Below are 21,692 nucleotides of genomic sequence, written 5' to 3' on the forward strand. Positions count from 1 at the left end.
AATTTGGATATGATGTTGAAATTTTTGTTTATTTTAATATTAATTAATATTACAACATGTGATATACATATAAAAGAAAATTACTTTATAAACACTGCATTTAAATATACTTCTGATTTCTTTGAAAAATTGAAGTTAGACTATGGTATAAATTTCTTAATAATAATACGAAGTTAAAATGTTATTGTGTATTATATTTAAAAATTTTATTTTTAGCATCAAAAGATTTTAATAATAATACATTGTCTAAAATTAATAAAAAAATTATGGAATACATTAAAAATGCAGCGAAAATTTCTTTTCGTTATAAAAGAGAATTATATGAAAATTCTGAAAGAGGTAAGCATATATATTTAGAAATAATTTTAGTTTTAGAAATAACAAGTATATGTATTTTCTTTTATAAATATTTATTTACATGATAATATTTATTTATTAATCTTATAGTTGAGTAGATTTACCACTAATACCAAACAATTCTTTAAATGCATATTGCAATGTGTGTTCCATTAAATATTTTAATAATTGACCCATATCATTATGACGTCCTGAACTATTAAATGATATTTCTTGGAAATTGCAGAATTTACGCATTTCATCAATGTTTTCACAATCTTCCTCTCTCTCTTCTAATTGCAATAATATTTTCTGCCAATTCATTGATTTTATCTAAAATTTTTGAAAGTATGAAAATATGAAATGGAAAATTTACTAAACTAAAAAAATTGATACCTTTTGCCAACAATAAACACAATCTTCTAAAGCACCTTCTAAACAAATTACTCCAGGTTTTCCTGCCAAACAAAAACCTGTAAGGCAATTTTCTTGTGCTAAATCAATTACTTTCTTTCTTTTAAATTTACTATATATATGATGACTATAAATCCAATATCTGGAAAAATTTGTAGGTTTCTCATGTTCTTTGTTCTTGTTTTTATTATTAAGTTTTTTATCTTTATTTTTATTAGATTCTGTAAGATAATTTTCACCATTATCCTGTAGCCATGATATTAACATATAAATGCAAGGTTCATTCTCCTTTTGCTGCTTAAGAATATCGTTTAATGATTGGTTCAAAAGCAATTGTTGGCTTCGATTGAGAAAGGAACTTCTTGCATAAATCTCTGGTTTTTCTTTAGGATAGTTAGATGATAAACTAATTAATAATTCTATTGATCCCTGTGAATGAGCAAATTCTTCATTTCTAATATAGATATTGATATATTACATTAATTACAATATTTTTTTTAGTCTTACATCATTTAATGAAATTTCAATTGAATATTCCAATTTTTGAGGCACTTCATTCATAGGATTTTTAATGAACTCATTAATATGAGCTAATACTCCATGATCACCAATTACTAATTCTTTTGGATAAACAGATTGTAATGCTTCCAATTCGTAAACTTGAGCTGTTAAATTTTCACTTATTTCTTCATACGTGGACATATTGCACGTTGAAACATATATGTATAGAAGTTTATAATCTAAGAGAAAAATTAATAATAATAAGAACAGTAATTGACCATAATATTTAGTATTATTACAACAATAAAATAAAATAAAAATGAAATAGGTTCAAAAGGTTAAAGTTATTGGTATCAGCTGATACCAAACACATATATGTAAACAAATAAATCGATTATTAAATTGTTAAATCGATAATAATCATTTGTATTAAATCGAATTTAATTTTAAATTATTAACTTTACAGATAATATTAATATACTTAATGGATTTCAAGACATCAATAAATTAAATTTTGAAGATGTTCAAGATATAAATTTTTTTTCTTTTCAATATGAATTTGAAACAATGTGGTTTGTTGTAATTTTGGATACTTCCAAATTATCTTTATATCAAATAAATGTAATTATTATATTATTATTATATATTAACTTTATTATTTTTATAAAATCAAAATGAAAATATTGAATATTCTTATTTAAATTATTTAAATTAATTTTAGAATGGAAGTTTTTACAACATTAGTGATTATTTTGTACGAAATGGAACACAAATAATTGTAAACAGTTGTACTTATGGAGCCCTTTTTATAATTCAAAATCAAAATGGACCAGTACTTATATTAAGTTTCACTAAAATTTTAGATAAATATTATCTGCAACAAATTCAGGATTTTGAATTAAATAATACGACGCATTTATCGATATGGAATGGAATTAATCAATTACACTTAGCCATTGTTTCTCATTCAAATATTTCAATTTATACTTGGTTTAATAATTACTTTGATCTAATACAGATCATTAATATTAGTACAAAAAAAATAATTCCTTTTCAAAGTAAAGGATTTATGTATTTAGCAGTAACTGGGTCTACTACATTGATTTTTAAATATTTTCTAAAATCTAATAAATTTTTAATTATACAAAGATTACCACCAAGTCAGGATGTGTCTTATTTTCAATTAAATAAACAGCATTTCATGGAATATTTTTTAATTTTATCAATGAAATCTTCTATTATTATTTATAAAGAATTACATAATCGTTTTGTACCATTTCAACAAATTTCTTTTAGTAAGATTATTGTACCAATTATTTCAAGTAAAGCTATTGTAGTCTTAACTTTACATAAAAACACCATAATAGCTTATCAATATGATGGTTGGAAATTTATAAAAATAAATACAAAATTATCTGGAATTATTCAATATAATCTAATAATATTATATGAAAAAGAATTACTATTAATTAAAAATAAAAATAATAAATGGACATTAAAACAACTACTTTGGATTAAAAAAAAATCTTACAAAGATTTACGAGAAGAAATAAAAATATGGAATATCAATGTCAAGAACAAACTTCAAAAAATAACAGAAGAAATTCCAAATTTTAAGTTAAATTTTAAAATTTTGAAGAGTCATATTGATCAACTGCAAGTTCATAATGTAAGATCATTTGAACTTAAATAAAATAATGCCAATCTAATATTTTTCTTTACAGATAAATGATTATAACTTACAAACATTGAAAAATGTATCAAAACAGTACAATAGATTAATCAATAAATTTCAAGCACAAAAAATTATTATCAATAATAAATGGCAGTCTAAAAATTTAATTGCTACTTCATTGCATGCAAAAAAAATTCAAATAAAATGTAAAACGAATTGTAAATTCAATCGATTATATGTAAAAGAAAATCACAATTTCCTATTTAAATTAATAGTATCAAAAAATAAAAACCAACTATCGGATTTTAAAGAATTAAATATCAAAGAAATAAAAAATTGGAAATGTCCACTTTTAAGTCTTGCAATAAAAGATATTATTATTCATAAGATGATTAATGGAATATCTTTAAATTATTTACAAAAAAATGCTCTGAAAATAATTAATGATCAAGAAGTCTTTGGTAATACACTTTTTTTAATAATTAAAAAAATATTATAAATAAGAGATATATATTAAAAATAATTTATGATATAATTTAATTTAATAATTTAATTTATGATATATATGTTTAATTTAATAATTTAATTTATGATATATATGTTTTAGGAAAGCATATTTTTATTAATATGAAAGCAATAAATGTTTCTATGCCATTAAATATTGCTACTTATTTTACAAATCAAGAAATAAGATTAAAAGAAATAAAAGTTAAACAATTAAATTTAACAACTGGTGGAATTTTATTACCATTAAATAGCTTATCCACAACAGTTATTAATTTCATCAAAACACCTCAATTAAAAATAAAGAATAACATTTCTTTAAAAGGGAAACAAACTGGGAAAGGATCAATGAGATTAGGACCTGTAATAGATATTACTAAATCCATGAATTTGTATAATAATTTCAATTTAGAAAATGTTAAAATTGAGAATTTAAAATCCATAGATTTAATTACCAAAACAGGATCAATCAAAAATATTTTATCAAATGCAATAACTTTATATGAGAATGTACCAATATCTTTAATTCTTTCAAGTGAAAAAATGGTAAAAATAAAAAAATAATATAAATTTTTATTAATAATTTTTATAATATATTTTTATAATAATAATTAAAAATAATTTGAATTTTAATTTAGAAATGGAGCAATATTACATTACATAAGCCTAAAAAATGGATTACTGTGAATTTTCAAAATATCATTATATCAGGAAAAAAACATATTTATCATAATGTACAGATAACAAAGTTTTCTTATGACAATTTAAAATTTTCACTGTATGTTTATTTAATATTTATGACAATTAAAAATTTAGTAACATAAAATAAATATACTTAATAATTTTTTTATTTAAAGGAATAAGGATTTATTCTTAAAGGATTCAAAATTATGTGCCACTTTTATTTTTGCACCAAAAATTAGAACTTTATTTTTAACAGGGAATAATATTACTGTACAAAAATTAATCAGTTCGCACGTTTTTGGAAATATAGGTCTATATTCTATTAATAATTCAACAGTTTCTTTCAACTCTGTTTTATCTGAAAAGAAATACTGTCATAATATCATTGCAAAAAATATATTTGCATTACAGCTGAATAATTTAAATTTAACAGGTAAATAATAAAAAAAGTAAAAATAATTTTTTATATACTATTATATTAAATATATTGAATATTAAATATATAAAATATAATATTATATTTTATGTTCAATATTATAATTAATATTATTATTCAATAGTTTATTATTATGATTTTTATACTAATAATTTATTTTTTAATTATAGATTTGAAAAGACTTATAAATATATGGATTGAACCTAGTTTTCTTAATACTTCAATAAATACAATTAACTTGATAACAAATATTCTTCGATCACCTTTTCAATTTTATATAAAATTGCCTAAAATAATAAAAAATATAATATTTGAACAAAATGTTCTTGTAAATAATATTAATGGAATAAATTTCAGCAATTTCTTGTTGAATACTATAAAATTTAATGATATGGTATCTCTGCAAAATATAACATTTCGTAAGTTATAAACTTTCTTTTTTATTCATTATTTCATATTCATTTTTATATATTTATTATTTATTACTGTTTTAATTATTTAGTTATTATAATTTTATTTTAGGTAATGGTATCAGTACGAATGATATATATGTTTCTCATCTTCCATTCAATTTGACAAATACAAAAAAAGATCTTAATCTTTATAAAAAAAGAATTTCTGGAAGCATAAAAGTAAATGCAATAAATTTACCATATGTTTTTAAAATCCTTGAAAACAAAACTCTAGTTGATATTTCCATTATGGGATCTGTAAAATTTTGTTATGAACCAACCATAAAAAATATAAATGATATCAAATTAAAAAAATTATCTTCAGAAATTTGGATGGTAACAAACACTATAACAATATTTCACGGAAAAAATATGCATTTTCATGATATAATGATAAAAAAATATGTTGCTTTAAATGTAAGCAATAAAATTAATATGTATATTTTATCTTAATAATACAATAATATAAGATATTTAAATTTAATATAATTAATAATTTTATATTAAATTATTAAATTTAATATAATATAATTAAATTAATAAAATAATGATCAATTTTTAGAATTTAACAAATACATTAAGTTTCAAAATGTGGAACAATAGTTTGAAATCTATTTTAAGTAAAACAAAGTTACAGGAAATAGAATTTCCTGCATCTTTTAATGATATCAAAATTTCTAACATTATAAGTTCAAATATTTCAATTATACAATCTTCATTATCAGATTTCAATAATATATTTGAAAATTCTTTGCTAAAAAATAAAGATCAAGAAGTGAAGACAAAATGGATATTTAATAAATTAAAAATTTCAGGTAATAATAATTAAATAATTATATAAAAGAAAAATTAAATATTTTTCTTTTACTGATTTTTAAATAATTATAATAAATATTACATTTATAAGATACAGGAAACTTATATATAAAGCAAACAATTAATAATCTATATTTTAAAAGTGATGTTATGAAACATAATTCCAAAGAAAATATTGTAACTGGAAAAAAAAAAGTTTTAACTTTGATAGTTGAGAACTTAAATGGTTACAATTTTAATAAATGGACAACTAATGCTTTAATGCGAATAAAAAAAGATATAATTATCAAAGGACGAAAAAAATTTAGTATTGTTACATTCAACAATATAAAGTAATTAATAAGTTTAATCATTAATTTAACAATCATTAATTTAATAAAAATTAATATTAATTTAATAAAAATTAATATTTGATTATACATAGAATGTCTAAAACTATAATGGGCTATGCTATAGATAAGGTATTAAGAAAATCTACAAATCAAATAATCTATAGCCAAAAAACAATTCAAGGTTTTATCAGTGCATCTGAGTTTATTATTAATGGCTTAATAAATGATGTAAATTTGACTAAACTAGTACATCATCAATTAAAAAAAAATAATCCTCTTCAAACAATTAGAACAGGAATTGAGTTACATAATAGCTTAAATATTATTGGAAATCTTACAATCAAAGGTGCTTATGAAAAGTCAGAAATGAAAATTTTTGACAAAAATTATTCAAATGCCCAAACCATTATTAAGAGGATAAAAAAATTTATAAGAACTGCAGAAATAATTAATATAGCTTTACAAAGTATTTTTTCATTTTATTCATTATTCTTTTTTATTAAAAAAAAATCTTTGAAATGGATATTTTAATATTTGGTCATCATTACAGATCGAGCAATTTATATAAATAAATTGGAGATTATAAATGACACTATCAATGCTTTTAATAAATCTATGATCATTCAATATAATACAGTACAATGTAATTCTAAAAAGTTTTCTTCATATTGTATCAGTAAATATGCAAAGGAATTTATTTTTCAAACAAATATCAGCAATTTTATATTGCTACAATCAATAATGATGGACGAAAAAGAATTCATTATCCTTGTAAAATTTAATTCTATATCAATATATTCATTTATTAACATAGGAAATAATTTTGTTCATTTAAAAGGTTTGTATATTTATTTAATTTTAATTTATCGAAATGTATCTTATCAAAATAATTTTAACTCTCATTCGAATCATTATCAAATCATTTAAATATTCATAATTTAATTTTATTTCCGAATTATTTTTGAATATCTATAATTTTTGATTTATTATTGAAAAATATATTAGTTTGATTTTTATATCAATATTTTTAAAAAAATATAAAGAATAATTTATATAATCAATATGTAATAAATAAATGTGTAATATGTAATAAATTGTTTTTTAAATATCGTTTTATAAATTTTGTTTGAATTTCTTTAAATTTTAGGCTTTTATTTTTTAAAATAAAATAATGTTGTAAAATATCACAAATAATATAATAAAATTAAAATTGCATAAAATTAATACTAATATTTTAGAAAAAGAGGAAAATTGTGTAATTTATTCATTTACATACAAAAAATGTACAATTTAAAATATTTTCTCGAAATAAATATAACATTATTTTAAATTACAATTGAATGCGTGCATAGTATATAAATGCTTTACAGACTGTTGTTAATAATCTAAAAATAATAAAAATAATGAAAAATTATAACAATGTAATATATTTAATTAAAATTTCAGATTTATATTTTCCCAACATAATGGATGCGTTTGTGGAACAAAAATGGCATGGATTTGGATTATGGATTATCTTGCGATTGATCTCACAGACTCTAGTATTACTTTATCAACCATGGGGAAATATACAACAATATATTTTGCCTGTTACGGACGTATTTTTAATAAATAGATCTCCGAATAATCAACTTTTGTTACTACTATCAAATGGTATATGGGATCTTGAAGGATTAGCTAGTCCTCGTAATATTATTGAGATTCCCCTCAAAGGAAGAATAGAAACTGTTGCTGATAAATTCAATTATTATGTAAAGTGTATTTCAAGAAATGAAACAGCTTTGATGAAAGCTCGATATATATGAAATTAAAGATTGTTAAATTAATTCATTATAACTTTGTAAACACAATTGAAAAATTTTAATGAAAACTTATTGTTAATTATTAAATGTTTCAATGATGATTTTGATATTTAATATATGATGTATAATTATCGTTATGTGATATGAAAAAGTATGATAAGTTATTTAATTCTTGATATTTTAATAATAATTTGGAAGTTTAATTTTTAATGATTAATATATAATTATTTAGCCTAGAATATAATAAAATAGAATTTTTTCAAAATTGTATAAAAATATTAAATCCCATAATTGTAGAAAATTTTTCACAACATAACATTCACAAATAACAGTGTTATTTTAATTTATCAGATATCGACTGTAGTAAATTTCCAATAATTTCAATTTTATAAAAACTTATAAAAGAATCCAAATTATTTTTCAAACATTCTTCAACTAATTATTAGTATTATTATTATTATTACGTTTATTAGCAAAATACGGCCCAGTAGCAACAGTGGTGGACATCGTCATCTGAGGAATATAAAAAAATTATTTTTAAAATAATTTTTTTTATATTAAAAAAAAAGCATTAATAAATTAAATTAAAACAAACTCTTGCTGCTTTCTTAATTACGGTGACATCTTCAGGTTTTGCCTTGGGATCTGCATTGGTCTTTTTCTTTTCTTCCACTTTAAATAGTTTCTATGAAATAAATATTTTTTAATACATTATATGATTTAATTAATTAAATAAAAAAACAAGATTAAAAATTATTGATTTAAAACTAAAAATGTTTATGCAAATTCATATTTATATTATTATTATTATTAATATTCTCACTGGATCTTTCGCAGAAAATTTCTCTTCGAATTTTTTCTTCTCTTGCATTGCATTATTAAGAGCTGCTTGTTCAGCAGGTGTAAGAATCAAAAGTCTAGGATCCATAGCGATCCATTCGCTGTTGATGACCTGCTCCATCTTCCATCGTTTTGAGACATCAGGTTCTAGGAGACGAGCTACCAATTTCTTTACTTGATCGCTCAAAGTTTCTGCAATCTTACTGCGAAACTTCCATTTACGGTTTGTTTGTTGCTCATACAGTCGTTTGATATCAGTATCATCGAATGGCATCGATTTATTTAATAGAATATATAAGATGACTCCGAGGGACCAAAGATCTGCGATCTTGGGATTATATGGAGATGCACGAAGGATCTCCGGAGCGGCATAGGATAAAGAACCGCAATAGGTATCGCTCATAACACGCTTACCTCGATTATCTATTACGTAACGAGCAAATCCGAAATCAGCAAGTTTTACATTAAGATTCGATGTTAGAAGAACATTTTCGCATTTCATATCTCTGTGAGCGATCTCCATTTCATGTAAATATTGAAGACCTGAAAAAAATAAAATTATCAGTAAAAATTTATTAAATTATATATAATTATATATAATTCGAAATATAATACTTTCTTCCAGTATATAGAATAATATTACATATTTATTTTTATTGAAATAAATTATTATATTTTTAAATAAAGAATCATTAAAATTTCATAAAAATATTTATATTTATCAAATTATTATAGAATTCGATAAATATAATTTTCATTATGATATATATTCAAAAATATATTTTAGCTTTCATTGTCACATATTTAGAAATATATCATGGTACCAAGCGCAAGTTGACGAAACCATACGCGCGCCTGTCCTTCTGCAACTGCACCATTCTTCAAAATGAATTCTAGGAGATCACCATTTTCAGCATAACGCATAAAAATATAATACTTAGTACGTCTTTGAAATATGCTATGAACATGCACTACATGAGGATGATTTAATTTCACTAAGATATCAAGTTCTCGAGGAAGAAATTTTCGTACAAAATCCTTAGGTGCTACTCCTGTATCTATAACCTTACATGCCAAGGTACTATTTTTATCTGGATCAGATTCCGGTTTATACTCCGCCAGATATACCTACGGTTAAATAACGCGATGAATTTTGTGTAATATTAATTGAAGAAAAATTGAAGAATTTTATTTGATAGTAGGATTCAAATTTAAATATAGAAAATGACTTTACCGACTGAGATGAAAAAGAATTTGAATTTTATCATCTTTTTTTATGAATTGGTTACCGTATCATTTTATAATATGATTTATGAGATGGTTAATTAACCTTTGCGTAAGCACCTTCACCCAGCTTTTTTAAGAATTTATAACCGCGAGCGAATAAAACTGCCTCCTCGGATGAAGTCTGACTCAAACTCGTCATGAGATTTCACAATCCACAAGTGACATCCTACTGGTTCTATTACCATAACTTATAATTAATTATTTCATTTTTTTGTCATAAAGAAAATATATTATTATTTTATTATTAAATTTATGTTTCTTATTTCATTTCTATAATTTTATCTTATTATTTAATAATATATATCATGATGGTTAGGTAATTGCTGATTAAAATTAATAAAAATTAATATTACATTAATAAAAATTTGTTTTAAATTACTAATGTATTTTATAACTATTGTTATATTTTGTCATTATTTAGAATTATTTTTTTCACTTACTTTTATCTACCAAGCAAGATTGTAATAAAATAGAGTTTTGACAATGAAAATACCAATTATTTAATCATTTTATCTAATTAAATATCATTAAATATAAAGCATGATAACAAAATTTATGTCCATTCCTACTTTATATTATTTTAAACATTTGTGAAATAATTTGTTAAGGAATTAAAAAGGAGCAAAAGAAAATAAAACGTTAATTAGGGAATAAGTTGAATAAAAACTAATAGTTCGTGTTTTATTAATATGTAATTGAAGTTTAAATAACGGATGTGAAACTAAATCGAGATATATCGACATATTTAACATGCCAACTTCGAGAGAATTGATCAGTCTTTCTTCCGTAATCATAATCAGAAGAAAGAAGTAATGTAAGTATTGTATAATCATTTCTTAAAATTTCATTATTAAAATGTTCACAAAGTATATTTGATGTGCTCTTATGATTATTTAAGATTTTATCTATTAAATAAATATTATGAAAATCATATTTTTTATTTAATGTTTAAATATATCTAATAAACATCAAAGGCACATGTTTTGAGGTTAAAAAATATCTTTATTAGATATTTTCGTTCTCTATGAAATAATTATTATTAATGTTTTTAAACATTAAATTAATGAAAAATAATTTTATTAAATACAATTTTATAATTTTTTTATAATTTTTCTTTTAATAAATATGAAATTTTTTCTATTAATTTTGATCAGAATGGCGGACACTGCTCCAGCCGCGCGTGGAGGTTTTCGTGGAGGATTTGGTTCTCGTGGAGGAGGTGATCGTGGAGGTCCAAGAGGTAGAGGTCGTGGAGGTAGAGGACGAGGTCGTGGTCGTGGACGTGGTAAAGAAGACAGTAAAGAATGGATTCCAGTGACTAAACTTGGACGTCTTGTTAGAGATGGAAAAATTGAATCTTTGGAACATATTTACCTTTTTTCTTTACCAATCAAAGAATATGAAATTATTGATAAATTTCTTGGTGTTGAATTGAAAGATGAAGTATTAAAAATTATGCCTGTACAAAAACAGACTAGAGCTGGTCAACGTACACGTTTCAAGGTAACATTATATATTTGATTAATAAAACTATTAATCCAATAAAAATTTAACTAATAATTCATTTTTATTTTATAGGCTTTTGTAGCTATTGGTGACTACAAAGGTCATATTGGTTTAGGCGTAAAATGTTCTAAGGAAGTAGCTACTGCTATCCGTGGTGCTATCATTTTGGCTAAACTTTCAGTTGTGCCAGTACGCCGTGGTTATTGGGGAAATAAAATTGGTGATCCTCATACAGTGCCCTGTAAAGTTACTGGCAAATGTGGATCAGTTCAGGTCCGTCTAATTCCAGCACCAAGAGGTACAGGTATTGTTTCAGCTCCTGTGCCTAAAAAACTATTACAAATGGCTGGTATCGAGGATTGCTATACTTCAGCTAGAGGATCCACATGTACTCTTGGCAATTTTGCTAAGGCTACTTATGCAGCTATTGCTAAGACTTATGCATATTTAACACCAGATCTCTGGCATGATCAAGCATTAAGAAAAGCGCCATATCAAGAATTCGCGGATTATTTATCTAAGAATCACAGAGTTGTGGGTGGACAGAGACCTGCTGAGGTTGTTTAAACAATAAACCTCCATGCAAAGTATCTAATTGTAATTATTTTCTCCTTTTATTTCCTATTCCTTATTTTTTAATTAATATATATTTATATAGGTAATAGGTATTTTATAGGTAATAAATCAAACACAATTATATTATAATTTATTTTATTTTTATTTAAACAAAAGTAATTTATGTGCTATCTATAGATGTATTTTTGGAAGTTTTAAACTGATCATAAGCATTATTAAAACTTTCTAAAGTATGATCACAAATTTTTTCAAAATCTTCTAATCCTTTCTTTAATATGTCTATTGCTTTTCCTCTTTTTGCTTGAATTCTTAAATATATGTTTCCTTCTGCTGGATGATTAACGAAACAAGCACAAAATTCTACATTAGGACTATATACAAAATAATTAGTAATTAGAAACTTATATTACTAAAATTATGTTTTAATTAATATATAAATATACTTTTGTGAAATTACGGAGACTAATGAATTTCCTAAAGTATAACCTTCACCCATAAATACAAAAGTTTTACATTTTTCGGATGATTGTTCGCTAGCTACCTGTAAATAAAATTTGTATTTAATTTTTGTTTCTTACATTACAAAATACAAGATTTAATTTTATTATATTAATTATATTAATAAATTATATGTACCTCTGCTAACCGACCCATTTTATCGTTTATTTTTTAAACAAATTATTATAAAGTAAAATATTAAATTTTATTAATTTTTTTTATTTATAGTATTAAGAGAAACTATTATTATTTAATATTTAAAATGTTTATTTATTATTAATGTCAAACTATTAAATTTGTTCTTATGTGTACATGTTTATGTCGTTTATATCACACTATAATCTATTGTAATTATTATATATACATAACCTTACTTTATATTATATATAGTTAGTAGTAAATTATACTTAAGGTAGGCTATTTATTTTTATAAAAAATATTAAAAAGAAATGTCTTTAATCATCTTTCAAAAAAAAAATCTTATAATTTATAATTTAAATAAATTGAAAAAATATTTTATATTTTGATTAATATAATATTTAGTAAAATAATAATTAACCTAATATTTCATGTTTTTAATTTTAATAGCTAATGATAATTCTTCATTATTATAAAAAAATATAAGAAATATTGTGAATAAATAGAAGGAAATGCAGAAAATGTTTTTAAAAAAAATAATCTTTAATATATCATTGAGTTTAAAATTGCAAAATATCAATATAAGATATTATTGTTCAAATAAGATTCTTGAATCCGCTGAAGAAAAACCAATCTATTTAGAAGAAATAAAAGATAATTCTAAGCTAGAAGAAAAAAGAAATAAGTCGAGATTATCATTTGCTGATAGAAATAGGTTGTTTGAACAAAAACCTTATAATGAACCTATAGAATGGTATCATAATACAATTAAGTATAAGAAACGAATATTAGGAAGATATGGAATGGCAGCTTTAGGAATACCTGCAGGATTGGCATGGCCTACACCTGAAGAAGTAGAAGAACAAAAAGAATATGAAAAAATTGCTTTTCCTTTAAGTATCCAAGAAAGATTGAAAAAGATTAAAGAAGAAAAGAAAAAGAAAGAAGATATTTTAAAAGCTAGGTATGTTAATAAAATGGTTAGATTGATTAATAAAAGATTTAAATGTATATTTATATTTTATATGTTTATAGACAAGCACAAATAGCTAATAAAATGTTAGGTATGGAAAAATTGATAGCACAAATAAAAACAAAAATTGCTGAAAAAAAAGCAGCAGAATTAGAAGCTAAAGAACGAAAGGAACGTAAAATTGAAGAAATCAGACGTCAATTGATAGCTGAAGGAACTATCTCCAAACATTCACTAACAGAAGCAATAACTTTAGCAGAGAAAGATGAGAAAAAGAAAAAGAAGGAACTTAAGAAAACAAAAATGTTGGAGAGACAAAAAAGATTAGCAGAACGATTAATTCAAGCACAACAGCAAAATGAAAATCTTGAAGCTGAAAATAAAAATGAAACTGATTCTAAAAAATAATAATTAAAAATTTACGAAATAGACAGTTTGATGAAAACGTATTGTATTGTAAAATAATTTCTACATAGTAAAATGAACGCTTTACAAACATCCATTGTTAGTTAAATCTTTTCAGTATATAAAACTTCCAAAGTAATCGGAATTTAAAAGAATAATAATATTTACAGCTCATAGAGTAAATATTGTATTTACTTTTGCTAATACAAAAAACGGTACATATTATTTCATAAGGGCTAAAAGAAAACTATACTAATGCGTAGTATTAAATGACTCCTTAAAACATATCCAGGCACAATGGAGTAATAATATGCAGCTTTTCATTCAGCTTTATTCACGCATATGTTTTGAGAATCTTGAAAAGTTTAATAATCTTTTTATTTTGGTTTCTATATAAATCTCGTCATAACATTATTAGAAAAGTCAGCTTTTGACCATTGACTCTTGAAATTCTTCTTGAAATTCTTTTTTATCAATAACACTGTAAATGTCTTCTTCGTTTTCCACTTGATTGCAATCCTGAATATTTTGCACATGCAGTTCGTCAATAACAATAAATCGCAGTTTATTTTTCTCTATATGTCAGGCAGACTGAATTTGTGATGGAGATGATAATTCATAAAACTGAAAACTTAATTCCTCCCCAAAAAGATTTTCAGGTGTGATAATTTCTGGCTCAATCATATTTAGACCCAAAGCAGTAGGATTTAAGTCTGTAACTAGATATCCTTCACTTATTAGTCCGCATTCTTCTGCGACTACTTCTTTTGATACTGGATTGAGAAAATCTAAAAATATTTATTAAAAGTTGAATTTAATTATATAATTTTAATCTTTTATTTAATTAATTAGATTACCACTCTCTTTCACAGGATAATGAAGCTCTTGCGTTTGTTGATTGGGATGGGTCGATTCGTTATTGGACACCATCATGGGAACAAGATATTGTACTTCTACTTCTTTTTTAATACCACTAAGAATTTCTTCAGCACAATGCTCTAATGTTACAGAATTTACTATATTCTCAGTCTCTTCTTCATTAGACTGTTGTGTAATGCTGGCAGTTGCTGCTTCTACTTCATCTATTGGATTCATTTGACTGAAAATATATTCATATAAGTAACATATATAACAAAATAATTTTTCAAATAATGAGAGCAGTAATTGATTACCTGACATTTTTCCTCAGATTTTCAATTTCTATATTGTTCTTGCTTATTTGTTTCGTAGAAGAATTAATGATAGAATTATTAATGGTTTGTCTGGGTCTGGAATCTCCAGAACGATTTGCAATAGCCCATAAGTGTCCAGCTCCATGTGGTGCTTTTGATCCTTTTCTGAAGTGTGGATTTATGGACAGATTGTGTCGAACAGAGTTTTTCCAACGATCGTCATTACTTTTGTAGTACGGAAAATGTTCTCTAAAAATATGTTTAAATTTATATTTAATTAATTTTTTATGAGTAGACAAAAAAATAAGTAGACAAAAAAATTGACAGGAAAGCTAATGAATCATAAAAAAATTATAATTTTATTAGTTATTCTTAGAATAATAAATAAATTTAAATATTAAAAAATATTTAAATAGTTTTTATTTATTTAATGTCAATAAGTATATATCTCCACGAGAATAATTTTTTTTCCTGCTATTTGCAGTGATATCGACATTATACGTACACTCGTCATGAGTATTACTCCTTTAATTATTATATTAATTTTCCATAATATTAATTTTATAATAATTTTCCAACTTTTGGAAAAGAAAAGATTAATGGGACACTTCATAAATTTAATAATAATTTTATCTGTTCTAATAACTACAATAATCATGTAACAAAAATAATTCATTTAATTTCATAATTTAATTTTAATTCATTTTTATTATTGTTCAATTTGTAATTAAAAAAATATAATAATTGAGAAATATTTTTTTTAATTATATAAATATAAATTATTTGTTATATATTGTAATATAGAGAAAAAATATTAAATTTTTTTATATTCTATTTCTATTATTATTAAATATTTACTATTACTATTAAACATATGCTCAAATATCAAAAATAGTCAAATAAATTCGTATTTTACGAACTTTATATATTATATTATATTTAATTTATACGAATTCCTTTTCGAATTAATAATATTTAAATACACTCTAATTTTTAATAATTAATCCGAATTGACACTGAATCTTTTTGTACAAATAATTCATTTTAAGTATATATATATATATATATATATATATATATATATATATATATATATATGTATATATGTATACATTTTGTACATCGTTTTTTTCAGAATCGTAAGGAATGTATGAAACAAAACGTTTCTATAAATTTACGAGAACTGTATTTTATGTTGATGCGGGGGTGGTCTATCAGGGAGACTCGTTCTTAGATGGTACCCCTTGGCACCGCTGCCCTCGCTACATGATGGTACCAGTTGGTACCGGTTCTTTCATTTGTTCCAACCCTCTCCCTCTCCTAATAACACGACGTGCGCACTTTACTACCTCCATGCTTTCACCTGTTCGATCGTGGATTCGTGAAATATATATAGATAAAATACAGATAATGAAATTGAACTTATTTTTAATGTTCTCAAAATATTTTAAATAAATTTTATTCTTTTCTTATACGAATAGAATCTATAAAATTAGTTGAAAATTCTATATATCATATATATACGATTCTTTCATCTAGTTTTAATAAAATATTTATAAAATTTATTTATAGAAAAGATTAAGATTTATAATAGATCGTTATTTAAATTCTACAAATATTTTGCAGTACAATATTTATGTAATTATTCATTTCATTTCATTTCAATTTTTTTTTTAATTTAATTAATTTAATTAAATAATTATTATTTTAATTGATCAATTCTCTATATTTTATAATATATTCTCTAATATATTCTAAAATTGAATTTCATTTAGTTAAAAACAAAATAGTGATTGATTATGATTTTTCAAATATTTAAATTATTCTTTCAAATTATATTGTATTGGATAAAATAAAAAAAAAAGTAATAGTATTTGGAATATGAACTTCTTATTTTAAATTTTATTTTGAACTTAAACAAGTATGTGAATGTCTGTTTTTTAATTTTTTACCAATGTGTTTTACGTCAATGAATTTATTACAACATAATAATATAATATAATATATATATATTGGTATAAAATAATGATATATATGTAATAAATTGACATATAACATAAATTCAATATAATGTATTATTTATAATCTAATGAAATTAGTCAATAATTTAATAAATTCATGATATCAAAAAAAATTTCAATAATAATAAAAATCAATGATCAAATTAATATTTTTTTATATGTCATAATATATAATTTAATATCATATTAAATTTTAAAAGTTTCTAATACAAAGTATTACAAATTCACGTCTTCATAACATTGTTTTAAAATACTTACGAGATCCACTGGTAAATAGCTGATACCGTAAGCTCTCCCCTTTCTCGCAAAGCGTGTTCAATCAGCTCTGTATATGTGAAAGGCGGTTTCTTTGGGCCATTACACCGGGAAGACGCGAAATTTCTATTGTCGAGGCTAGAATAATTATGATTTGATTCCTGATGCAACGATCCATTCTCGTTGTAACTCTTTTTAGCATCGTTAATGTAGGCAGATCCATAAGAACGTCCATTCATTCTTGCTTTGTTTCCTAAATAAGAAAAGTAAACAATTTCTTAAAATCATATAGCAAATAATTCTAGAAATAGACTTAACCCTTTATGTTTAATGTTCATATATCATTTTTTTCTATATTTCATATTTTTTATATTTTATAATAATTCAAATCAAGAATCAATTTTATTTTGTTACAAATTTTGAAAAATAAAATAACATGATCAAAAAATTCATTAAAAAAGCTTGCTGAACATCTTCGCACCATTGTGAATGTCTTTAGATAAAGATACAGTAGATTTCTCGTCTGCGGCTTCGATGAAAGGATCCAACTTAAAATCCAGTAACCAGGAAAGATTTCCAGTCTCTTGATCATCAAACTGTTGCTGCTGATTACTACCAGAAGGCATCATGGGCTTATTTTGTTGCATATTGGATGATTGGACTGTGACAACTGGTTCCCAATAATCACAATCAATGGGATAACTCGTTTCCTCGATTTGAACCTCCTGTATCACCTGTTCTTGTCTATTTTCCGATGACGAAGTAGATGTAGATGGTGAAGCCGTAATATCAGCGATACTTTGCTGCGATTCCAATTCTGATACGGTTGTCCAGGTACAATTAGTGCCATCCACGAGAAGGACTTCCAATCGACCAACTGAACATTCATCCACGGCTTCTTGAGCTGATAACGGTGAGAATAGGGATGCAGTGTCGTTTATCACTTGATTGGAGGCAACCATTTCCATTGGAGCCTCAATTTCTTGGTATTGATATCGTTTATGACCATTTTGAACCTCTTCGCAAAAGTTTTCGATGTCCAGATCCTCGAAAATGCGCTTCTTTCCGCCACGGGATTGATTATCTGATAACTCGTGTTCTGGGACATCACCGATGCCAGAAGATGGCCCGATCATGCTATTAAAAAAGAAGTTTTATTTTAACAATTAAATATAAATAAATTAAATATTAGTTAAATATTTAATTTAATTATATTAATTAAAACATAAAAGTTATAAGTTAAGAAGATATAAAGTTAATATTTGTATCATAAAATTTAATTAATCTGAACTTTATTTATAATAAAATTTCATTTTATAAATTTAATTCTTTTCAAGTTATTTCTATTATCTAATATATAATATATATATCTAATATATTATCTAATATATTGCTTAATATTTTTATAATGTAATATATATATATATATATATATATAATTAGAAATACAAATTGATTGTTCAAATTCGTTTCTTTGATATAAAGTAATTTATTTATTGAATGTTAAATATTATTATACCCGCTAAATTTCTATAGTTTCAAATACTATTATATATATGAACAAATATTTAATGGAATCTATTTATATACGAAATTTTATTAATAAAACGAAAAATCATAAACAAAAAGAAAAAATTAAAAGGATTTTTATTATATAAGCAACTTCAGTTTGTGTTTATGAACCTGGTTATCTCTCGACAGGTTCTTTCTCTTCATTCTATTAAAATAAAATGATCGATTAATTGAAATCCTGTCAATTAAATCTATTTATTTAAACTTTTATTATTAGAACAAGAAATCATATATATTCAAAGAAAGAATTAGAAAATTTCTATTATATGAACTTCTCCTAATTTCATATAAATAAAAGTTTATATACATAAATATTTATAAATATAAGTTTATAAATATAAGTTTATATATATATATATAATATATTTATATATATATATATATATTTCAAGTTTTTTTCAACCAAAAGTCAATAAAGAAAATCTTTATAAAATTGAGTATCTGGAAGATATTAAATGTATTTTTATATCGGATCCAAATTGTGTTATATGCAAGTATATATTGTCATTGTAGTTTTGGTTCATAACAAAAAAATTAATTATAATATAAATACATTTAAAGTTATGTTATTTTATGGTTTTTTTAACTTTGATCTAATTTTGATTTATTTAAAAATTTATAAAATCACATAGTAAGATTGAATTAAAATCGATTCATTGCATTCCTCAAGATATATATTATGAAAATAATTAACAGAACAATTCTCTATTAATATAAATACATTCATAAAATTAATAAATTTTGAAAATAATATTTTGATAATTTTTATTCATATTACAAAAAAAATCATTTTATATAATATAATTATCATAATATTATTAAAATTCTAAGTGTATTTAAAATTATTTTTTTGCATTTTTCTTTTTATTTTGAACATTTATATAAATTTAAATTACTAGATTATTATATTAAATTATATAAACTCAATTACTAGAAAATAATAAATCCCAATTTCATTTTATTTTCCATTTTATTAATTATGTTAAAATTTCATTGTGAAATTTTATTCTTAAGATTTTTGCTTTATTTTAATTTCTCTTATATTTAATTTATTAATTTTTTATAATTTTTTTCAATAATTTAACAATATAAATAAAATAATATAATTAATAATAAAAAAATATTTCAATAAAATAAATAAAAAAATATCCTTTTCAAAATATTGTAAATTATTATTTAGATTAAAATATTATAAAATATATAATTAAAATTTTTTAAAATAGAAATGAAAAATCTAAAGAAAAAATATAAGTAAAAAATAAGAGAAAAAATAAAAAATATAAATTGATAATAAAATAAATGAAAATAATTTCAAACTTGAATAATGAATTTAAAAAAATTTTTTTCATTTTTATTTTTTAATATTCATAAATATTTGTGAAAATATAAAAATAATATGAAATATATCAAATATCAATTTGCTCCAATTGATTGTAATGTCATATATAAGAATTCATATACTTACCTCGATTCTTTCAGTGTCTCGATTTCGTCGAGTTCAAACCGATTATTCCACGATCGCCGAAACGGAACTATTAATCGTACAATAAGTTCCAACTTTCATCACGATGCCCTAATGTTTACAAAAAAATAATTTCTTAAGAATTTTGAACGTTTCATCGATGTCTGAGTTCACTTTTCTTTAAAAAAAGAACTTTGGATTATCGGTAAAAGAACTCGCGACTAAAGAATGTAGCCACTGGTTTACGCAATTCAAAGATGTTTCATTGCAGACCACATTCTCGTTTTCAATCGACACCGATTTCTTTTCGTTCACTTTGTACGTGAATTCACCTTGCGATCGGACGTTTTTGGAATATCTACATGATCAACTTCGGACCACGACTGTCTTCTCTTTCGTATTTCAACTATTACGCGGTGTAATGCGTGCGCATCTCTAAGTTTTAATCAGAATGGAAGGGGTATGGACGCATGCGTGGTGCGATAACAGAAAAGTACTCAAGAGCACTTGCATAAAAGGAACAGAAAATTTCTATTATATATTAAATTTTTATATCATTTTGTGGTAATATCTCAAATAATTTATATATCAGTTAGAATAATTTATATATAGAACAGAAAATATAAATTTGATTTCATTATTCATACATAATAACAAAAAAATATATAAGTAGATTAAAAAAATTTATTTATGTAATCTTTAGTCAGAAAAAAATACTGAATACATAGAAATATAATATTAGTAAATATAGAAGTAATAATATAGATATATAAAAAATCAGTAAAATTTATTTTTCAAATTTTTTTTGATAATAAATTTGTTTTTATTTTTTTTTCAATGTGTTATGAAAATTATTTGTTTAATAAGAAAATATAATTTAAAATTCCCGCATTTTTTGTTTCTACTTGTTATATTCTATTTTATAATTATTACATATATGTACAATATAAAAGATAAAAATTTTTTTATTTCTATCTTATTTTTAAATATTAAACTTTAATAATCAAAAATTAATAATCAATAATAAAATTATTT

The 21,692-nt window shown here is 22.8% G+C and overlaps 7 protein-coding genes across 10 annotated transcripts; 3 read left to right on the plus strand and 4 right to left on the minus strand.

The window, feature by feature from the left end:
• The first annotated feature begins 9 nt into the window (after positions 1–9).
• On the plus strand, positions 10–8,039 carry LOC114577333 (uncharacterized). 2 transcript variants are annotated; one of them, XM_062077959.1, is made up of 15 exons: positions 10–145; positions 217–339; positions 1,718–1,872; positions 1,973–2,920; positions 2,976–3,387; positions 3,534–3,976; positions 4,069–4,208; positions 4,288–4,547; positions 4,721–4,969; positions 5,073–5,419; positions 5,565–5,817; positions 5,916–6,150; positions 6,243–6,616; positions 6,701–6,988; positions 7,597–8,039. In XM_062077959.1, exons 1-15 carry the CDS (start codon positions 10–12, stop codon positions 7,953–7,955), a joined length of 4,722 nt encoding a protein of 1,573 aa, XP_061933943.1. In that variant the 3' UTR covers positions 7,956–8,039. The 2 variants fall into 2 exon arrangements, with proteins under 2 accessions (XP_061933943.1, XP_028521785.2); XM_028665984.2 differs by lacking the exon at positions 10–145 and having other exon boundaries at positions 221–339; positions 5,910–6,150.
• LOC107997176 (RWD domain-containing protein 2A) lies at positions 394–3,803 on the minus strand. Of its 2 annotated transcripts, none has more exons than XM_017055614.3 (4): positions 3,675–3,803; positions 1,258–1,490; positions 733–1,179; positions 394–669 (listed from the first exon to the last, which is right to left on the minus strand). In XM_017055614.3, exons 1-4 carry the CDS (start codon positions 3,709–3,711, stop codon positions 442–444), a joined length of 945 nt encoding a protein of 314 aa, XP_016911103.2. In that variant the 5' UTR covers positions 3,712–3,803; the 3' UTR covers positions 394–441. The 2 variants fall into 2 exon arrangements, with proteins under 2 accessions (XP_016911103.2, XP_061933949.1); XM_062077965.1 differs by lacking the exon at positions 3,675–3,803 and adding an exon at positions 2,199–2,223.
• LOC107996563 (testis-specific serine/threonine-protein kinase 1-like) lies at positions 7,383–10,254 on the minus strand. Its single transcript, XM_017054676.3, has 5 exons — positions 10,123–10,254; positions 9,617–9,920; positions 8,776–9,335; positions 8,548–8,637; positions 7,383–8,465 (listed from the first exon to the last, which is right to left on the minus strand). The coding sequence occupies exons 1-5, from the start codon at positions 10,216–10,218 to the stop codon at positions 8,388–8,390; spliced, it is 1,128 nt and encodes a 375-aa protein (XP_016910165.1). The 5' UTR covers positions 10,219–10,254; the 3' UTR covers positions 7,383–8,387.
• On the plus strand, positions 10,186–12,175 carry LOC107996503 (small ribosomal subunit protein uS5). Of its 2 annotated transcripts, none has more exons than XM_017054579.3 (3): positions 10,186–10,893; positions 11,234–11,582; positions 11,658–12,175. In XM_017054579.3, exons 2-3 carry the CDS (start codon positions 11,235–11,237, stop codon positions 12,150–12,152), a joined length of 843 nt encoding a protein of 280 aa, XP_016910068.1. In that variant the 5' UTR covers positions 10,186–10,893; position 11,234; the 3' UTR covers positions 12,153–12,175. The 2 variants fall into 2 exon arrangements, with proteins under 2 accessions (XP_016910068.1, XP_061933951.1); XM_062077967.1 differs by having other exon boundaries at positions 10,886–11,067.
• Positions 12,176–12,279: 104 nt separating this feature from the next.
• Positions 12,280–12,937, minus strand: LOC107996700 (probable DNA-directed RNA polymerases I and III subunit RPAC2). Its single transcript, XM_017054875.3, has 3 exons — positions 12,798–12,937; positions 12,605–12,702; positions 12,280–12,532 (listed from the first exon to the last, which is right to left on the minus strand). Exons 1-3 carry the CDS (start codon positions 12,813–12,815, stop codon positions 12,322–12,324), a joined length of 327 nt encoding a protein of 108 aa, XP_016910364.1. The 5' UTR covers positions 12,816–12,937; the 3' UTR covers positions 12,280–12,321.
• LOC107997234 (uncharacterized protein PF3D7_1120000) lies at positions 12,935–14,268 on the plus strand. The gene is made up of 3 exons (XM_017055690.3): positions 12,935–13,071; positions 13,248–13,761; positions 13,833–14,268. Exons 2-3 carry the CDS (start codon positions 13,310–13,312, stop codon positions 14,176–14,178), a joined length of 798 nt encoding a protein of 265 aa, XP_016911179.1. The 5' UTR covers positions 12,935–13,071; positions 13,248–13,309; the 3' UTR covers positions 14,179–14,268.
• A 266-nt stretch (positions 14,269–14,534) lies between these two features.
• LOC107997243 (uncharacterized) lies at positions 14,535–21,690 on the minus strand. The gene is made up of 6 exons (XM_017055700.3): positions 20,661–21,690; positions 18,105–18,760; positions 17,627–17,876; positions 15,348–15,596; positions 15,033–15,274; positions 14,535–14,963 (listed from the first exon to the last, which is right to left on the minus strand). The coding sequence occupies exons 2-6, from the start codon at positions 18,757–18,759 to the stop codon at positions 14,758–14,760; spliced, it is 1,602 nt and encodes a 533-aa protein (XP_016911189.1). The 5' UTR covers position 18,760; positions 20,661–21,690; the 3' UTR covers positions 14,535–14,757.
• Positions 21,691–21,692: the final 2 nt, after the last annotated feature.

This window comes from Apis cerana, linkage group LG8 (assembly GCF_029169275.1).
Source record: "Apis cerana isolate GH-2021 linkage group LG8, AcerK_1.0, whole genome shotgun sequence".
NCBI classification, from domain to species: Eukaryota; Metazoa; Arthropoda; class Insecta; order Hymenoptera; family Apidae; genus Apis; species Apis cerana.